At 38.6% G+C, this 17551-nt stretch overlaps 2 protein-coding genes and 1 long non-coding RNA gene across 14 annotated transcripts; 2 read left to right on the top strand and 1 right to left on the bottom strand.

Annotated features, from left to right (window-relative positions):
- Positions 1-91: 91 nt before the first annotated feature.
- Positions 92-6827, top strand: golt1ba (golgi transport 1Ba). Of its 2 annotated transcripts, XM_051391719.1 has the most exons (6): positions 92-260; positions 835-926; positions 1681-1859; positions 3586-3667; positions 4159-4193; positions 6163-6827. In XM_051391719.1, the coding sequence occupies exons 1-5, from the start codon at positions 236-238 to the stop codon at positions 4165-4167; spliced, it is 387 nt and encodes a 128-aa protein (XP_051247679.1). In that variant the 5' UTR covers positions 92-235; the 3' UTR covers positions 4168-4193; positions 6163-6827. The 2 variants fall into 2 exon arrangements, with proteins under 2 accessions (XP_051247679.1, XP_051247678.1); XM_051391718.1 differs by lacking the exon at positions 4159-4193 and having other exon boundaries at positions 93-260.
- An 898-nt stretch (positions 6828-7725) lies between these two features.
- LOC127358563 (uncharacterized) lies at positions 7726-8223 on the bottom strand. Of its 11 annotated transcripts, none has more exons than XR_007882464.1 (4): positions 8062-8223; positions 7955-8009; positions 7847-7892; positions 7726-7812 (listed from the first exon to the last, which is right to left on the bottom strand). It is a non-coding gene; the product is annotated as an uncharacterized LOC127358563 (long non-coding RNA). The 11 variants fall into 11 exon arrangements; XR_007882465.1 differs by having other exon boundaries at positions 7847-7924; positions 7964-8009; XR_007882462.1 differs by having other exon boundaries at positions 7847-7924; positions 7987-8009.
- A 6395-nt stretch (positions 8224-14618) lies between these two features.
- Positions 14619-17451, top strand: spx (spexin hormone). The gene is made up of 6 exons (XM_051392633.1): positions 14619-14694; positions 15189-15272; positions 15419-15476; positions 16057-16119; positions 16230-16316; positions 17241-17451. The coding sequence occupies exons 1-6, from the start codon at positions 14689-14691 to the stop codon at positions 17303-17305; spliced, it is 363 nt and encodes a 120-aa protein (XP_051248593.1). The 5' UTR covers positions 14619-14688; the 3' UTR covers positions 17306-17451.
- Positions 17452-17551: the final 100 nt, after the last annotated feature.

Raw genomic sequence — 17551 nt, 5'->3', positions numbered from 1 at the left:
AATAAATGAAGTACTCTCACTTCGCAACTCTAAAGAACGATGCTAAAGTTGCCACATTGAATGCAACACGGCGCTGTTCCGGAAGATGACATCGCGAGAAGGTGTGTTTCCGGAAGACGTGGCTGTTGCTGCAGTGGCAGCTGTCATCCAAATTATTCTGAGAGGAGATCTTCAACTTCCACTCTAATATTTTCTCCCTTTCTGTTTTATCTTCACACATTTTCTCGTCGTCAAGATGATTTCGCTGACGGACTCCCAGAGTAAGAGGCTTTGTGTTTCCCGCTCTCTCTCTCTCCAACCGGCTTCCTCTGCAGCAGTCAGCTAGCCAAACAGCTAACAGCTAACCCTTACTGCTAGTTGTGTGACTTCTGATAGCCACTGACTTTATAGTCTTAATAACTTAGATAACGTTACATGTCGTAATTCCGTATCCTAAAAGCTTGGACCAGCTCAAACGGAGAGCTGTGATTTATTTACTGAAGTGTTGTCATTATGTCTTCATGGGGTTCTCTAAAGACACTGTCAATGGACAATACTGAACCCATTCAGTTAAGTGTGAACATAAACATCAACAGTTAAGACCTGCATCATCACCTGTCTTACTCTATAGCACCTCTTCTGCAAATCTCACTTTCCACGTGATTTCAACGTGCTTCAACAGTCAGTTTAACATGGTGTTCACCTGTGGCCAATCACATTTGAGCTAAAGCTCTGCATTTTATCATCAGAGCCGAGTGTTTAACTCAGATGGAATAATTCGACCTCTCTGTGGTGTGTGTGTGTGTGTTTGTGTGTGTGTGTGTGTGTGTGTGTGTGTGTGTGTGTGTCCTGCAGAGATTGGAATGGGATTAACAGGCTTCGGTGTGTTTTTCCTCTTCTTCGGGATGATCCTGTTCTTCGACAAAGCCCTCCTGGCGATAGGAAATGTGAGTGTTTCTGCTTCAGGTGTTGGTGCTGATGTTATCTGAGAAATGTACAGGTGCAGCTTTCTTTCCTGTGTTAGCTGGTGCTGATCAGCTGGTGAGATCACTGTGACATCATCAGGGTTATGTCCTCTGACTTGACAAAGCTCCTCCACAGCCACAGAAGAAAAATAAATAGTTTTCACATATAGTCAAAGTAGATAAATAAACCTACTTTAATACGTCAAATCAGGTGTTTTTTTTGTTTGATTTTGATGCAAAAAGTTTGCTGTGGGTAGTTTTTTCTCTTTGCTCTCTTGTTTTTCGATTATTTGGTTAGTTGGCTTGACAACTGTCAACATCAAGAATATTTAAGCTGCAGTAGGTAGCTTTTACAAAAATATATTTTTGTCATATTTTCTGAAACTGTCCCTATATTCTGGCTGGAGTATACAGACAGATAATCTGTGTAAAAATCTGCTTCCTCTGGCTCCTCCTAGTGCTCCTAATGGTATTTGCAAGAATCCACCGAGCCTGGATCAAAACAACCAATCAGAGCTAAGAAAGATGGAAAGAGGCTTTCGGTTGATGGCTTGAATATATTTGATTGAGTCTCATTCCCATAAAAATGACCTACTGTAGCTTTAAATTCAAATGTATACCATATGTAGTCCTAATATTAATACTAGCACCAACCAGCACTTGCTCACAGTCTGAGTAACTAGTTTCAAATAACTCGACTGCTCTCTAATATCAAACCACCCGCTTTGTGCCACAGATCCTGTTTGTTGCTGGACTCGCCTTTGTCATCGGGCTGGAGAGGACCTTCCGCTTCTTCTTCCAGAAGCACAAGATGAAGGCCACCAGTTTCTTCCTGGGAGGCGTGTTCGTGGTGCTGATCGGCTGGCCCATTATCGGAGTTGTGCTGGAGATTTATGGCTTTTTCCTCCTTTTCAGGTAAGAGGAAACAACAGCAGCACAGGCTGAGAAACAGCAGACTGGTTCATGTGAGGTCCCATGAAATAGGGAAATATGAGATACTGACCCAACTGGTCGAGGCAGACGACCACCCACCTAGAGCCGAAGGATCTGTCCTAGGTTTCTGCCTTTTAACAGGCAGTTTTTCCTTGCCCTTGTCGCCAAGTGTCTTGCTCATGGTGGTACTGTTGGGTCTCTGTAAATAATGTTATAAAGAGTTCGGTCTAGACCTGCTCTATTTGAAAAGTGTCCTGAGATAACTTCTGTTATGAATTGGCGCTATACAAATAAAACTGAATTGAATTGAATTGATCTTTTTTCAATATGAAATACAGGATGTTTGGGATTTAAAGTTGGGAGGAAGGGACTTGATTTGAGAGATGTGATTTGAAGCCGAGTCCTAGATTAGGAGCTAAATCCTCTAAACTCAACAGACCTACATCAAGTCCTTCATAACAGATCAACAAGGCTTGTCTCATTTCCAAGCTCTCCCAAATGCAGTCCAGATTTGTTGCAGTCAGTTTTTAAGTACAGGTTCCTTCATGGCTTTAGATCCACATGAGCTGCATCCATCACAGGATCCAGTCCCTAAAATGTTGTGAATGTTGTTTTCAAGCTATATTAAGCCAGTTCCTCCAGGAAGTTGTGAAGTTGCAATTGCAACAGTTAATGCAAATTCAACCAATCCCTATGATTTCTGTGTGACTGCAACTTTGTCCATCAACGTTTCTGTAAATTTGACCAATCACTGTGGTTTCCTGCAAGTTTTACCAATTATAGCAATCCTCTGTGCAAAACGTGGAGCCATACGTCACCAAAGTACTAAATGAACTGTACTTATAGCGACCATTCAACTGCCGGGGATTGAACTGCCAACCTTGTGATTAGTGGACGACCTGCTCTACCTCCTGAGCCACAGCTGTCTCGCTAGCACTTTCATTCTCACTAGAACAAGTTGCCTTTGATTTTTAATAATAGTTTTCATTTAGACAAATTGCCTTAAAACGTTGCAACATGCATCACATTAGAAAAGCAGCTGTGAAATCAGGTATTTTAGGCCAGCCTGCAAAAAAAAGGGACTGTAAAGAGGTGGCGTTACATTATGTAGGCTGTGTTGTGGATTCTGTGTTTTTCATCAGATAGTAATATGGTATTAAAATGACAAACAATTATTGGTTTCGGCTAGACTAGATAGACTGAAATGTTTAATATATTCTGAAGACTGTAAAGACTAAAATTGGGAATTGTTTGGTCTAAGTGTAAATCATTTTAGAAAGAATACGGTCTAAACCTGCTCTATAGGAAAAGTGTAAATGATGTTATTTGTATGTATAGTTGAATTGAAATCAAAACATCAGATTTCATTGACTAATACTAATGTAGTTAGTTTTTCTGGTAAAACTACAATGCCCAGACTTTGTCAACCAAAACTTGACAAAAAAAACAAACAGAAGAGATTGACTAAATATGATGAAAACTAACAAGGACATTTCACAAAAGACAGACTGAATAAAAAAAAAAATGCTGACCAAATGAACACTAACTGAAGTGTTATGGCGTCTCTGCTGCCGTACCACCAGGCCTAAAGACAGCTTCTTTTATTTGTCCGTGCTCATTGTCTTTGCTCTGTGCAGTTATATTAGGCTCTGACTATCTTCTCTCTCTGTCTTTGTCTCGTGCTTTCGTTCACTCTCATCCCATCCAGGGGTTTCTTCCCAGTTGTAGTAGGCTTTATCAGAAGAATACCTGTCCTTGGCTCAATCCTCAACCTGCCCTTCATCAGTGCAGTAAGTATTACCCAGCAATGCGGCAACGCTGCAGCTCTGCTTTGTTTACATGCAGCATGGCTCCTCTTTCTTGTTTATTAATCACCCTGTTCAAACACCACGACCACAACAGATTAACCAAAGTGGCCCGATCAAATGACAGCTCTGCACATCACAGCCGGTTTAATAAAGCAATGCCTGGGCCAGTAATCCACTTGGAGACTGCCTGAAAACACAGATGAATTCAAAGGACTAAAAATCAGTAGACATGACGGGAATGTTGTGGAATTTCAGCGACAAAAAGGCAGAAATGATGTCGGGGTCCTCTGGGCTTTACCTCCAGTCCGTAAGACATATGAAGTCTCCAATGGCGACTGTCACTGAAATCTAGAAGTACAAGTTAGCAGACACATAGTTAGCTTTGTGGCTAATGAACATGCTCCTACCATGCTGTTGTGAGGGAAGCTTTGCTTTGAGGTGAATGTCTCTCTGTCTTTGTGTTTTTATTAAAGCCTTCGTAAGGCTCTGAGGACAATCAGCAGTCGTGGTCAGTCACTGCCGATTTTCCCTTGCATGCTAACATTTAACACGCTTTACAATATATTTACAATAAACAGAGTCTCAGGATAAAAGGGAAATGATATTTTTTGTCTATGGAGCTGGTAATCCTTTTTTATTTTTTTTTATCTTAAAGCTTCAGTAGGTCACTTGTGAAAATAAATGTTTGTCATATTTGCTGAAGCTTGAATTATATTCCAAACAGTAGTACATGAGACTGATTCCTCTGGCTCCTCCTAGTGCTCCTGATGGCATTAGCAAGAATCCATTAGGAGCACTAGGAGGAGCCAGAGGAACTTGATTTCTTTCACAGATTATCTGTCTCGTGTTCTACTGTCAGGATATAGTGAAAGTTTCAGCAAATTTGACAAAATATTTTATAAAAGTACCTACTGCACCTTTGATTGATTTATTTGACTTTAAAGGCACACACTACAGGTAAATATAGTGATTTGTGAATTGGTTAATCTTTATACATTCAATTTTTCTTCTATAACTCAATCTTACAATGTATATTTCAACTGTACAAAGCACAGAACTATGAAGTCCACGTTAATTATTGAATTGCACTTTCCACATCTTTGCAGCCCTTCCTAGATTATTTTAGAGGATCTGGAAAGTTGCACAGCAAAATTCATCTGTGTCCTCAGAAAATCAAGTTTAATGGCATACTGAGTACCAACAGGGCTAGTTGGTGAGCTACAGGCTCACTGGTAACATACTGGTCATAATCTGCCTCAAAAGCTGGCTTGTTACTGTAGCTAACCAGTAAAGCTAAAAAAAATAGTGAAAAACGACTATAGACACTAATATTAGTACTACGAACTGTTGTCTCTCCTTTCTTTGTGAAGCACTTTGTCCTGAACTATATTAAAGTGGATAACTGAAAACTTGTATTTTGGACCAGGACGCTCTTAAGAAACGGCTACAACAAGCAGATTAATGGGTCTGTCACCCAACAAAAGACTTACTGCACTAACTCTGTTCAGAATGTATGGCTGAAGAAATATCTGATCATCAGAGTAAAATGTGAATGTTGTAAATCTAATAAATATAGCAGCTTCTGATCAACCCATATACGTTTCAGGCTTACATTAACAACGAATACTATAAATACTAATGCGGACAATTTAGTTGGTTAACCAAATAGACATCTGATCCCACAACAATTGTTGTGAATGAGATAATATTGTTGTAGTGGTCAGCTGTCAGATTAGCCCACTAGTGATAGTGCTAGCTCAGCTACCCCTGTCATTCCCATGACCCTCACCTTAGGTTATAGCGGCTCCTCAAGAGCCTCCCATTTTTGAGTTTCTGGGGGTCCCATTCCTCTAAGGTCACCTTGTCAAGAACGTTTATAATTGACCCTTCCAAAGTCCCACCCTGTTGTAGGATGTGATCCAATAACAATTGAAGTAGCTCGGTAGGCAGCAGTCACTTTGTTAACTGTACTTAGATATGCTATACATATATACATAGTATAACTTAAGTTAGCTAATGTTTTGCTAACATGGATTGTTGTTTTGAGATATTACAAATGATACCATCAGAAATTCTTGTGTTCTTTAAATTGTTCACTGTTAAATTAGTCTTCAGATTAAAATCAAATCTGAACTCAGACAAAACAGTTTTCAACTTTTCAAATTTTCAATGAAATCCCGTCTAAATAATTTCCAAATGTTAACGACAAAACAACCAGAACTTTAATAACAGGAAGTAATTGTGTTTGTCCTGTTCACCTGTGGTGTGTCTCCTTAAGTCATGCATGCTTTCCATTATAATGTGCTTCAGGATAGTGGGCAAACCGTGCAGTCAGGCATCGGTTCTCACACTAACTTGCATTAACATTTTGCATCTCACCAACAGTTCACAGGTCTGTGTCAGATCATGCTTTGTACACGAGAGAAGCTGAGAATCACCCAGATGACACTTAACACTGTTTCTCTCTTTTCTTTCAGTATGTGGACAAAGTGGGTGAGAGCAACACCATGGTATAACAGAGACTTTTTGTACCCAGAGAAAGCTGTTTGAGTACAGCAGGTTTTCTAAAACATGCCCATGGGGCTAATTTAAAGCAGGCTATATGTTCAGATTCCTCCCCCCACCCTCCAGCAGGTAGAGACTGCTTTCTGTCTGTCTGTAATGTCACTGGTCAGCGCTACCAATCAAAGGTTCATCAGAGCGTTACACCACCAGTCTGTTACTAAAGGGTGGAGTTACTAAGGTCACTACAATAAATATTTCTAATGCTATTGATCCCTCTGCTGTTGAGTGCCTCTGGCACGAAAATGGAGGATGGAATACTCTCTTAATGAAGCACCATCGACTCTGTCTACGTGACTTTCTTACTCCGTGGAATACAACAGCCAAAACTAGCGACCCTCCACAAGGATGAGAAGTGGACCGACAGCTTGCCATATTGTCACATTTCTGTGCCTGTGCTTTAACTTTATTTGGAGGAAAGCTTTGAAGTCTAGCAGTTTGTCTCTTTATTCTGTGACACTTTGTTTCTTTTTGTCTCGCAGCTATTTGAATACCAAGTGTGTCTGTGGTAATATCTTCCCTTTGTTATATGTCATTTCTGTTTACGATTGGCTAATCAGTATAAATTATTTTAAAAAGATGAGTACTTCACTTCATTTAAAGTGAGGTGTTATGGGATCATATTTGTATTTGTTAGGATTATTATTGCTAATACTATTTAAGTCTGCTGGAAGGTTGCATTGGTATGAGATTTTTACAGTACGATAACTGTCTCAGAAAATAGCACGGTTTCACGGTATGCAGTGATACACAGTTATTATTATTATTATCAGTTTGAATTACCCTCAAAGGAATGAAAACGGGTTTTGTGATTGAAGAGAGAATAATATAATATCACAAAATTGTACAGTCCCTCCAGGAAGTTGTGATGTTGCAGTCGTAATAATTAACACAAATTCAACCAATCCCTGTGAATTCTGGACGTTCCGCAGCAGTCCCTGCCAAAAGGTCACCGAACTACTAGCAATTCCCTCAATTACAATTAAAATAATTATATATATTTCACTTTCTATAATGCCTAAAAGATCTCAACATGCATTGCAAATTTTTCATTCAATATTGTAGATAAGTAAATGTACATGATATGATAACTGCTCCTTTTTTCAGGGTATATCGTGAAACCGCTGCAACCGTAGTCTGGTCACACCAGAAAGTGCCAACCCCTAATTCACAGTGACACACACACACACACACACACACACACACACACACACACACACACACACACACACACACACACACACACACACACACACACACACACACACAGTCCTCCAGGTGGTGCTTGGAGCTGGGTAACGTAGTGACTACCCACAAGGCTAGCTAGGAAACTACTGTAGCTGGAGAGCTAACGGTGAACACTGGCCAACCAGGAGCACACTGCTGCTAGTGCTCCCCAAACAGCAGGCGAGGTAGCTCAGCCGTAACCGGAAAGTACTGTAGAGTTTATTCAAGAAACCTCCTGTCTCATACCTGTCTAACCTCCTGTCTCATACCTGTCTAACCTCCTGTCTCATACCTGTCTAACCTCCTGTCTCATACCTGTCTAACCTCCTGTCTCATACCTGTCTCATACCTGTCTAACCTCCTGTCTCATACCTGTCTAACCTCCTGTCTCATACCTGTCTAACCTCCTGTCTCATAACTGTCTAACGTCCTGTCTCATAACTGTCTAACCTCCTGTTATACTTCTAACCCTGTCTCTACCTGTCTAACCTCCTGTCTCATACCTGTCTAACCTCCTGTCTCATAACTGTCTAACCTCCGTGTGTCTCATAACTGTCTAACCTCCGTGTGTCTCATACCTGTCTAACCTCCTGTCTCATACCTGTCTAACCTCCTGTCTCATAACTGTCTAACCTCCTGTCTCATACCTGTCTAACCTCCGTGTGTCTCTGGTACAACTGTCCACAGAGTGACTAGCTGTCACATAAGAGCTGTTTTAAATGCTGGTGTGACCAGAACTGCCTTTCTGTTTTTTTCAGAGCACATCATCAGTTTCTGGAGTTCCAACCTTCCAAGCAGCTATTGGTTTCACCTCATTTTAGTTAGAAGAGACTAAACTTAGTCTTATTGCTAGTACAGCTGCAACTAAATATCATTTTCATTATCAATTGATCTGTCATTTTCTTGTTTAATTGATTCATTGTACTGTCCATAAAATATCACCAAACGCTGAAAAATATTGACTGAGATTTTTTAAAGCCCATGGTGACGTCCTCAAATATCTTATTTTATCCATAACCCAACGATATTCAGTTTACTGTCATAGAGGACAAAGAAACCAGAAAATCCTGTTTGAGAAGCTGTGATCAGAGAAGTTTCTGACATTTTTTTCTTAAAGTGACTCAAAGCAAATAATCAATTATCAAAATAGTTGGCAATTCATTTAATAGTTGGCAGCTAATCGATTAACTGTTGCAAGAAACATTTTGTAATTTTTGGGTAAAGTTAGCTTCTTTTGTGGTAAGTAGCAACCTTTTTGGGTACAAAAAGTTTTCCACAAAAGCATTAAACATTAAAACTTGGAAACCTTTCAAAACTTAACATCCATCGTAATTGATTATATGAGGCAGCATGCTGTAATTCTCTGCATGATGATTTTCATAGCATACTGAAATGAGCTGACATCAGTGGCTGCCTGGAAGGATCTAGAAATGTATGGTAAGCTTTGGAAAATGGTCTGTGAAATAATTTGTTTTTAAATCATATTTGTGGTTTATTTCAACTTGGTTTTATTAAAGCCAAAACTATGAAAATATGACCCAAGTTGTAATAAACGTAGCAGAAAAATGTCAGAGTTATTTCAGTCATTTAGAGCAAACAAATGAACTCTTTTCAAACTGGAGAATTAACACTCTACCCTGTAACAATATCAGTCTGTAAAATAGGAAGCAGCTTCACATATTTGTGGACCTTTTCTATCGAAATGAGCAATAGTTTGATCAGACCCAGAGAATCCCTCTAGGGGCTAGAGTCAAAGTCTCTCCTCATTCATGTGTTCATCTAGGCTCCTTAAACTCTCTGTTGAGCATTAAATGTTCAAATACTCCTGAGAGAGAGAGAAAATTCTTCATCATGGCAGACATCATCCACCGCAAGCCAGGAATTGAATAAATGAGTTCTCAAACTGTGGGTCTTTCTGTTCAGAGGATCCACAAAACAGATGTTACCTGTGAAATGACAATGTTTTTTCTTGTATGGCACTTTTTTAAATATACTATGGAAGTTAGCTTTGTATCTGCCATCCATGTTGTTTGTGGTCATTTATTCCTGACGTGTCATTTACTCTTTACATGCACTCTAAATCAGATTTTTCATTATCCATATACCCTATATTTATTCATCCCTCCAGTAAAGCCCAGTCCACTCACTTGGAGAATCTCTGACAAAGATAAAGCTATAGATGTTTTTATTGATAGTTGTGATCTTTCTTGGAAACACTCCGCTCTTTAAAAGCGATGGTCTCCACCCCAACCACCGTGGCTCACAAATGTTGGCCAGTAACATATTTTACTCAACGACATCGCCATCATCGCTCTGCCTCCTGTGACCACTCGCCAGCCAGGAACAGAGTGGACATCTCCGTCACTGATTGACCCCCACAGGGGCCACGTAACATAAATTCTGTTTCTGGGTCAGTATTAGAGGATGCTTGGCCTATCAAAATACAGCCAATTTTACAGTGATTATAAGAAAAAGAGTGAAGACAGTAAAGCTGTGGACTAGCCCCAGAGGCAATAATTATCATAATCTTAAAACCCACTGTCTGCACCTCACTCTGCTAAAAATAGCCCTCACATTCCCACTGTAGCCAGGTTTGGACTTTTGGAAGTCTTTTATCTGCCACGATTTTATTAATTCTATTTATTTATTAATCTATGTGGAGTCTTTATGATTACTGAAACCTGGCTTAGCCAAGGCAATTTTCCTCCACTGAAGCTCCACTCCTAGTTTGAATCACTTCCAACAACACAGGCTATCTGGTCGTAGCAGTGGAGTAGCAGTCATTTACAAAATCTATATATGTCCGTGTCTGACTGTAGGGCGATTGTATTTGACACTCCACTACTTCCTTCTGTCTTTAGTGCAACCTTTGTGTCCAAAATTCTCTGATTCTGGGTCTTTTTGGTTGTATTCTGTCTTTTTGGTTGTATTCTGTCTTTTTGGTTGTATTCTGTCTCTGGCATATATTGCTACTTTTTTTTTTTGTATGTAAAGCACTTGTAAACATTGTTTTTAAAAAAGTGCTATACAAATAAAGTTATTATTTTTATTATTATTATTATTTTAATTTGAATGAGGGAAGCTCATACAGGTACTTTTGCCTTGTGTTATTTGACTGGTGGTCAGTATTAAACCTATAGACCTATTAAAGGTCTTTGCCAATAATATAGCCATAGAAAATATAGCATTTTTCTATGGCCAGCCAGGCAAACAATATGTTACTGATATGTCGTTATATAGGCGTTGTTGAGTGTTCTTTAAGTCTGCATCTATCCAAGTGGACAAATCTAACCTATACAACATATATAACATATATATACTATTATACTACATATACTAATATTTCTGACATCTGTCACTTTTTCTGTTAAGACCTTTTATTTCGCTGTTTTACGGTGGCTGTCCAATGTGTTACTGTAATTATACCGCTGTGGTTTTATCTCCTCTTCCTACGTTACATTAAGCTGTTGGCAAGGTTCATTATCAGAAGGTAGGTCAGCTCAGTTTATGTGAATTATTAAGGTTAAAATACCCTCTGCTCTACACTGTCATACCAAACCACATTATAACAGCAGCTGTTTTATGGTAGGGCCATATTTTATCACTGTAAAAACTTTATTTACACCATCACTGAGACTGGAACACATGTCCTTTACTCAGTAACATCAACTAACCTGTTATCAAGTGTTTGCCAGACAGACACATATTGGCTGTCTGGGTCCCACAGGTTACCCTCATTATCCTCTTTGTGGATTGCTTTTCTTTTACCGTCCTTCGCTCCTTGGGGAAGTAATGAAAAACCTAAACTTTGGGGGGGGGGTTATTGTTTGATGTGCAAAATACAGCGGCATGATGCCACTACGCACTTTTAAAGTGCTCATTTTACCCAAAAGGGAGGCGTGAAGAGAGAAAAGTGACATATGCCTGCTCTCTTCTATTCTGGAGGCTGGTAGTGGAACACACTTTACTACCAGCCAGCTGCCATATACAGCGGATATAAAAAGTCTACACACCCCTGATAAAATGCCAGGTTTTTGTGATGTAAAAAAATGAGACAAAAATAAATCATGTCCACACTTTTTCCACCTTTAATGTGACCTATAATGTGAACAATTCAATTAAAAAACAAACTGAAATATTATAGGTGGAAAAATAAAAAATAGCAGATCATCATAAAACACACTTCAAACTGGACAGAAACAACTTTGTTATTCTTTCCACAGTCTTCCCAAATATTGCCAGCAAAAACCCTCAATTCACAGAGTTAGTTGAAAAAATAGTGGCGAAACAAGCTGTGAAGGCATGTAACATAGCTAAACCTCGTGGACAAAAGCATGTATCTGACATCTTCAAAACACAAAACAATAGTAGTGGCCAGAGGCATGTTTATGGGATGCAACAAGGTCAAAGGTCAGTTGAAACATGAAGTTTCACAGTGGCATCATAAAGTTTTTTTTTTGGCCGTTATTCACAGCATAACTCGGAACGAAGGGGGACTGTGACCATTGGTTGGACACTGAATTAATGACAGCTTTCACTAAGGTCAAGGTCAAAGGTTTTAGGAATAATTTAAGAATGAATTGGGCACACATGTTGACTGGGACAACATAAAGAGGAAACAATACGTAGCACAGTACTGACTTTCATCTTTCCATCTCATCCATTCTGCCTTTCACTTCCTCGTTGAGAATTTCCCGTATTGGAGCGTGCTGAGCTCATAGAGCAACTGCCTCTAAATTACACTCCTGAACTGAATTATTCTGAACTTTCTTTTTTATCTAGCAGACAGTACAGATATGTGATAACAAAAGCTACGAAGACCAATGGTTCTCAACTTGGGGGTCGGCACCCCCCTAGGGTCACAAACCATCTTGATTTTAAGGGGTGCAAGAAAACTTAAATGTTAGTCCACTCCTTTTTCCTTAAGGAAGCCCTTTTCTCTCAACTGACTATGTGACATATTTTATGGATATTTCATATTATATTCAATGCATAAAAATAAAATGTTATTGGGAAAAAAAACGTTTTAATCAGAAATTAGTTTTGCTGATATTTTTAGGAACTTTTTATACAATTCTCTGGCTGTACGGACTTGATAGGCTTCTTTTTGGGCAAATTCTGTGTTTTCTTCTCCCTGACGATTGGTCATTGTGTTCCCACTCTTTTAAAGAAATAGTTTTTCTTTCCCAGGACAACATATATTATTTCCAGGATACTTGGTAATTTTAATCAATTCCCTGGTGTTTCCATGACTGGAAAACTAGTCTTTAAAGTTCCAGGTTTTCCAGGCTCTTGTTGTTTTTTTTATTTTTTCGAATGCATGATGAGGCTGTTCATCAAACAGTGGGGGCTCTGGGAATATAGCTTGTGTTTAGCTCTTCAAAGTTTACACCTTCAATAATAATCTATTTTATTTAGTTTTCCTCACAAAATGCTGAGATATAGTCCTACTGTGTATATTTTCTATATTTTCTTACACCCCTTAAAATCAAAAAGACCCCCTGAGAAGCTTTGGCGACCCTTAGTGGGGTCCCAACCCCCAGTTTGGGAATTATTATTAAATTATTAAAATAGATTTGAATTCACCAGTGACGTTTTCCAGCAGCAGTCGTCCGGTTTGTTGTTATCCAAAACCACTTTTCCAATTTTATAATTTAAATTATTCAGATACTAATTTTACACTGCAAAAAGTAACAGCAGCAGTTTTAGCGTCTCCAAGGTGTGCTCATGTGAGTGACGCACTGACAGAGTAAGTCTTCCCCACTGATCTCATGACAGTGGTTCTTACTGGAACGATATCTGTGCCTTTATTGACCAGTACATTGATACTGATTTGACCCTTTAATATGAAAATGTATTGTCTGGCTGTTTCTGATTCTTTTACCATAAGAAATCGATACTATATCAATAATAATAATAATAATAATAATAATAATAATCAATAATTGAATCCTACTTCTTGCAGAATCTCATATTCAGAAATCTAAATTGTCCAATCATAAACCATATTTTTTCATTTTTGAACGTGAAGTCAAACATTACATTACACCATTGCTATTCCCTAAAAATAAGAATGTTATTCAAACCTTAAATAGATTTGTGCCCTATTATACACTATATCAGTGGTTGCCAACCATTTTCAACAAGGGAGTCCTGAGTAACCGGAGAACAATGGATATAAACTGTACAAAAAAATAGTAACAGTGAACACAATAACTGCAGTTTGGATAACTTTTGATTCTCTGTCTATTGTACGTCAGGAAATGTAATAATTTGCTTTTGCTGAGTAAATGTAAGTGGTAACATTAGTCTTACTTCAATTTGAGTCATTCTGTTAACACATTAAATAAGTTGGAGATATTCTGCATGAGTGTAGCATACTAGTTTGAATGGAATTGATATAATGAACTTAATTTACCCAAGTTACCTTAACAATAAATAATTCAGTTACTTGTAGTCAAATCAAATATTTTTCCATGGCCAAATTTTAAAACTACAGTTGGTATTTTTTATTGAAAAAAAAAAAAAACAACCAATCAGAGCTGAGAAAGATAGCCTAGGTAATTGTTGGGTCTCATTCCAAGGTCGTCAAATACCAACGCTTTGGGTCCCAAAGGTTTAAGCCACCAACCCAGTGTGTTGATATTTGATCATCTGGGAATGACCAGTTATCTTTCTTGACTGCCTCCTTGCCTCAGTTAATGATATCAGTGTAGTTCCATTCATTATCGGGAGTGTGGCCTTTTGATTCATAAAATCCAGCCCTCACCTCCCCGTGTTCTGCTCCAGTGAGCAAGCTGCAAACATATCAATACTCTCACAGAGGGGAAATATTACTGCTCATATACCAACGACCCCCACCCCAACAGAGCCGGCCCACATTTTACAATAACGGCCTGCGCCTCCAACATGAGTTACTTTGGGGAGCTGAAAGTGCTCATGGCAGCTGTTTTAATTCAGAAGTATTTACTGTATATTAACGGCTCTCAATGAAAGCAGCACAATTGATCGTTCACTCTCCGTTCGTTCTCTCCTGACCGCCCTCGGTTCATCAAACTGGCAGCGTGACCTATCGCTGCTGGCGTCATGGAGGAGCGCGGGGCTGAGAGGGTTCCCCGCCCCGGAGGATATAAATACAGGGAGAGGGATCACCACCAGAGATTACCTTGAAGATTGGACTCTGTGGACACCAGGCTCACGGGATCTCTGACACCATGAAAGTAAGTAGAATGCGTTTTGGTTTCATTTGTTGGATAAAGAAAGGTTTTCCTTTTTTTAACAGCCTAGTTTCACATTTTTCTACAAATAATATCCGGAACATTTTGAAACATACTGTTAAAAAAAAAGTTTTCTCTTGGAGTTCATTAAAGTAAAGACGGTTTTGATTTCAAAAATCCTGAATTACTTTACAGAAGCCGATTATTATAAGAGTAGCCCGATATTTTCTGGCATTTTACGCATCCTCTAACTGCAGATAAAATGTTTTGGTTTTTTTTCAAACAAGGTTCGTATTATTTATTATTAGTAGTTATATTCATAATATACTACTTTGCACTTTAGTTTCAAAGTTACTCCATGAATTGAAGGCTTGGTGGAGTGATTCCTAATGCGCGCACCCCGCGCGTTATTACGCACAGAAACACTCATGTCGGATTGAGTCTTCCTCTGTTGCTGTGTTAAAAAAATTGTGACTGACAACCTTTATCTCCCATAGGGTTTGCGGACCATCACATTAACTTACGTGCTCACCCTTTTACTGCTGGCGTCGTTCATCTCACAGTCGTGGAGCGCGCCAAAGGTGAAGCTGCTTTATTTCTCTCTCTTGAGCATTTGACAGCGAGGTTTTCACTAAGTAGCCTACCTGAAGGAAAAGAGCTAAAGAATCTGAAAAAGTTACAGCCTTCAGATGAAACAAAGTCTTTTTCTTTGTTTTCTCCATTCAAGGGCTCTTTCCAGCGGAGAAACTGGACCCCGCAGGCTATGCTGTACCTCAAAGGCACTCGTATGTATTTACCTACTGATCCCGGGCCTAAATGGAGAGCCGAAGTACTAAATACATTATGCAATTAATAATATAATCTATACATTTTATTTTATTTCTAAAGGCAGTCTGTTTTTTTTTCAGTCAGAGTTTAAGTTAATGTCAACTGAATAAAAACAACTTATTGTGAAAAAAATCAGCTGAGTTTGGGTTACTTCAGTGTCATGGTATATTGCATATTGTGTGTATTCTTATATTTTTATCTATAATGTCATATCTATTTATTTTTAAAAAACTGACCACTTGGTCTCCATATTACAAGGAAACAATGTGATATTGTAGCTATAAGTCCTTTCTTATCTGTTTCTAGACACTGTTGGTGTTGCATGTAGATGAATGGTTTAGTATCTGGTGATTGTTCTGTTTGTACCTGCCCAGGGACTGCAGATGGAAATGAGTTAATAGCTAAATCTGTTATAAATCATCTCTTCTCATTTTGAGATTCATGTTTTTGTACATGGTCCTTGTTCAATGAAGACTTAAGCTATTACATTCCAAAAAAACTGTGTGCTGATGCATGTTTTTCTTTTCTTTTTCCCAGAGGGACGCAGGTTCATCTCAGAGGACCGAAAAGAAGGAGATGTCTATGACACATTACACTTAGGTACAGAGAACATTACTAAACAAAATTGCTCTTTAATTAATGAGAAGGTTCCCCAAAGGTCTTGCAGCTGGAATGAGGTGGACAGATAATTTGTGTTTATTCCCCATCAGAGACCCGCAGTCAGAACACAGAGAAGCTGAGCGTGGACCAGGCAGCCACTGTCCTGCTGAACTTCCTGCAGCAAGCCAGAGAGGGAGGTGAGAGGAGAATCTGTACCGGCTGGCACACAGCTGGAGCAGATGTGCACATCATATGTCAGGGCTGAGGTTTTAGAAGTGGGGGAAAAACTAGTCTCTGAATTTACATATATTCATATAAATCTAGGAAATACCACATTCTACATTCTGTATTTTTAAGATCCTTTACTGCTTTGACCTGATTGACACTCAGTTCTAGTGTTTATATTTCTTCAATCACATTATAGATAACATGCCTCGGTAGTCAGTATCGTCAACTATATTGAGCCTATATGGCAAAACCCAGGGCAAACAGTCAACGGAACACTTTCTGCTGCTCATAAAGCTAAAAGCTCCCTATCATGGAAGTGATTCTCTTGGTCATACTGGATAACTATTACTACTATTTTGGGTTATATCCACATGTTGAAACTAAGTTTCAAGTTGCACTTATTGTAAGTGGCTTTTCAACAAATAAATGTAATATAACTACTACTGCTGGATAACTGTTGTATAACTCACCAGCATGTTCATTGCAATGTGATCAAAGTGTTTACTGTCATATGCAGTTAAAAACAATTTTCCTGCGCAATGAAATTCCTCCCTTGCCCTCCACTCTGGATGCCATTTGAAAGTATGCAAAAGAGAGAAAATAAGTATTTAAGAACAGTATGTACAATTACAGTATATAATGTAACATATCTGATATGCAATTTACGCTATACAGTAACAGAAATAGTGTATATTGTATATCCAATATTGTACATTAATATGGCGTTTTAATGGTTTTAAACACAAAAATATTTTAGTGCCCTCTATCTTTTAAGACAAATATTCTATTCCACAAACTTTCAAGGATTTCATATAAAAACATCCTTTGCTCTGTCTTAGACTCAAGACTCATATTTTAATTCCAAATTTCTCTATTCTCTTTCTCTTATCCAGCCGATGAAAACCCAGACGAGGTGTATTTCCAGGAGCTGCCGGTGTGGAAGAGAGAATATTTCTGATCGTCTTTCATACATTTGTAAAGCTGCTGGACAACATCGTCTTTGTTTTCGAATGTAAGGTTCCGTGTGAGGGAGAGGAACAGCTGTTGTTTTTGTAAATACCCAATGTAATGTTTTAATAAAAAGAGTTTGAATTCATAGCATTATTGGTCTAAGATTGTCTACGTTTTTTTTAAACTACTTTGAAGTTCTACAGCAGTGTTTATGATGGCGCACCCAGTATATAAATTAATCAAAGTCTTATGT

Source organism: Dicentrarchus labrax, unplaced genomic scaffold (assembly GCF_905237075.1).
Source record: "Dicentrarchus labrax unplaced genomic scaffold, dlabrax2021, whole genome shotgun sequence".
Classification (NCBI taxonomy): Eukaryota; Metazoa; Chordata; class Actinopteri; family Moronidae; genus Dicentrarchus; species Dicentrarchus labrax.
Note: the sequence above shows the minus strand (reverse complement) of the source record. Positions and strands in the feature narration are given on the sequence as shown.

Excerpts from the sequence above, each read along its gene's own strand:
- spx (XM_051392633.1), top strand. Across the intron at positions 15,273-15,418 it reads AGTCGTGGAGCGCGCCAAAG|GGCTCTTTCCAGCGGAGAAA; the intron begins GTGAAGCTGCTT and ends TCTCCATTCAAG. Across the intron at positions 16,120-16,229 it reads CTATGACACATTACACTTAG|AGACCCGCAGTCAGAACACA; the intron begins GTACAGAGAACA and ends ATTCCCCATCAG.
- golt1ba (XM_051391718.1), top strand. The coding sequence starts at position 236 with ATGATTTCGCTGACGGACTCCCAGA. Across the intron at positions 1,860-3,585 it reads GGCTTTTTCCTCCTTTTCAG|GGGTTTCTTCCCAGTTGTAG; the intron begins GTAAGAGGAAAC and ends CATCCCATCCAG. Across the intron at positions 3,668-6,162 it reads ACCTGCCCTTCATCAGTGCA|TATGTGGACAAAGTGGGTGA; the intron begins GTAAGTATTACC and ends CTTTTCTTTCAG.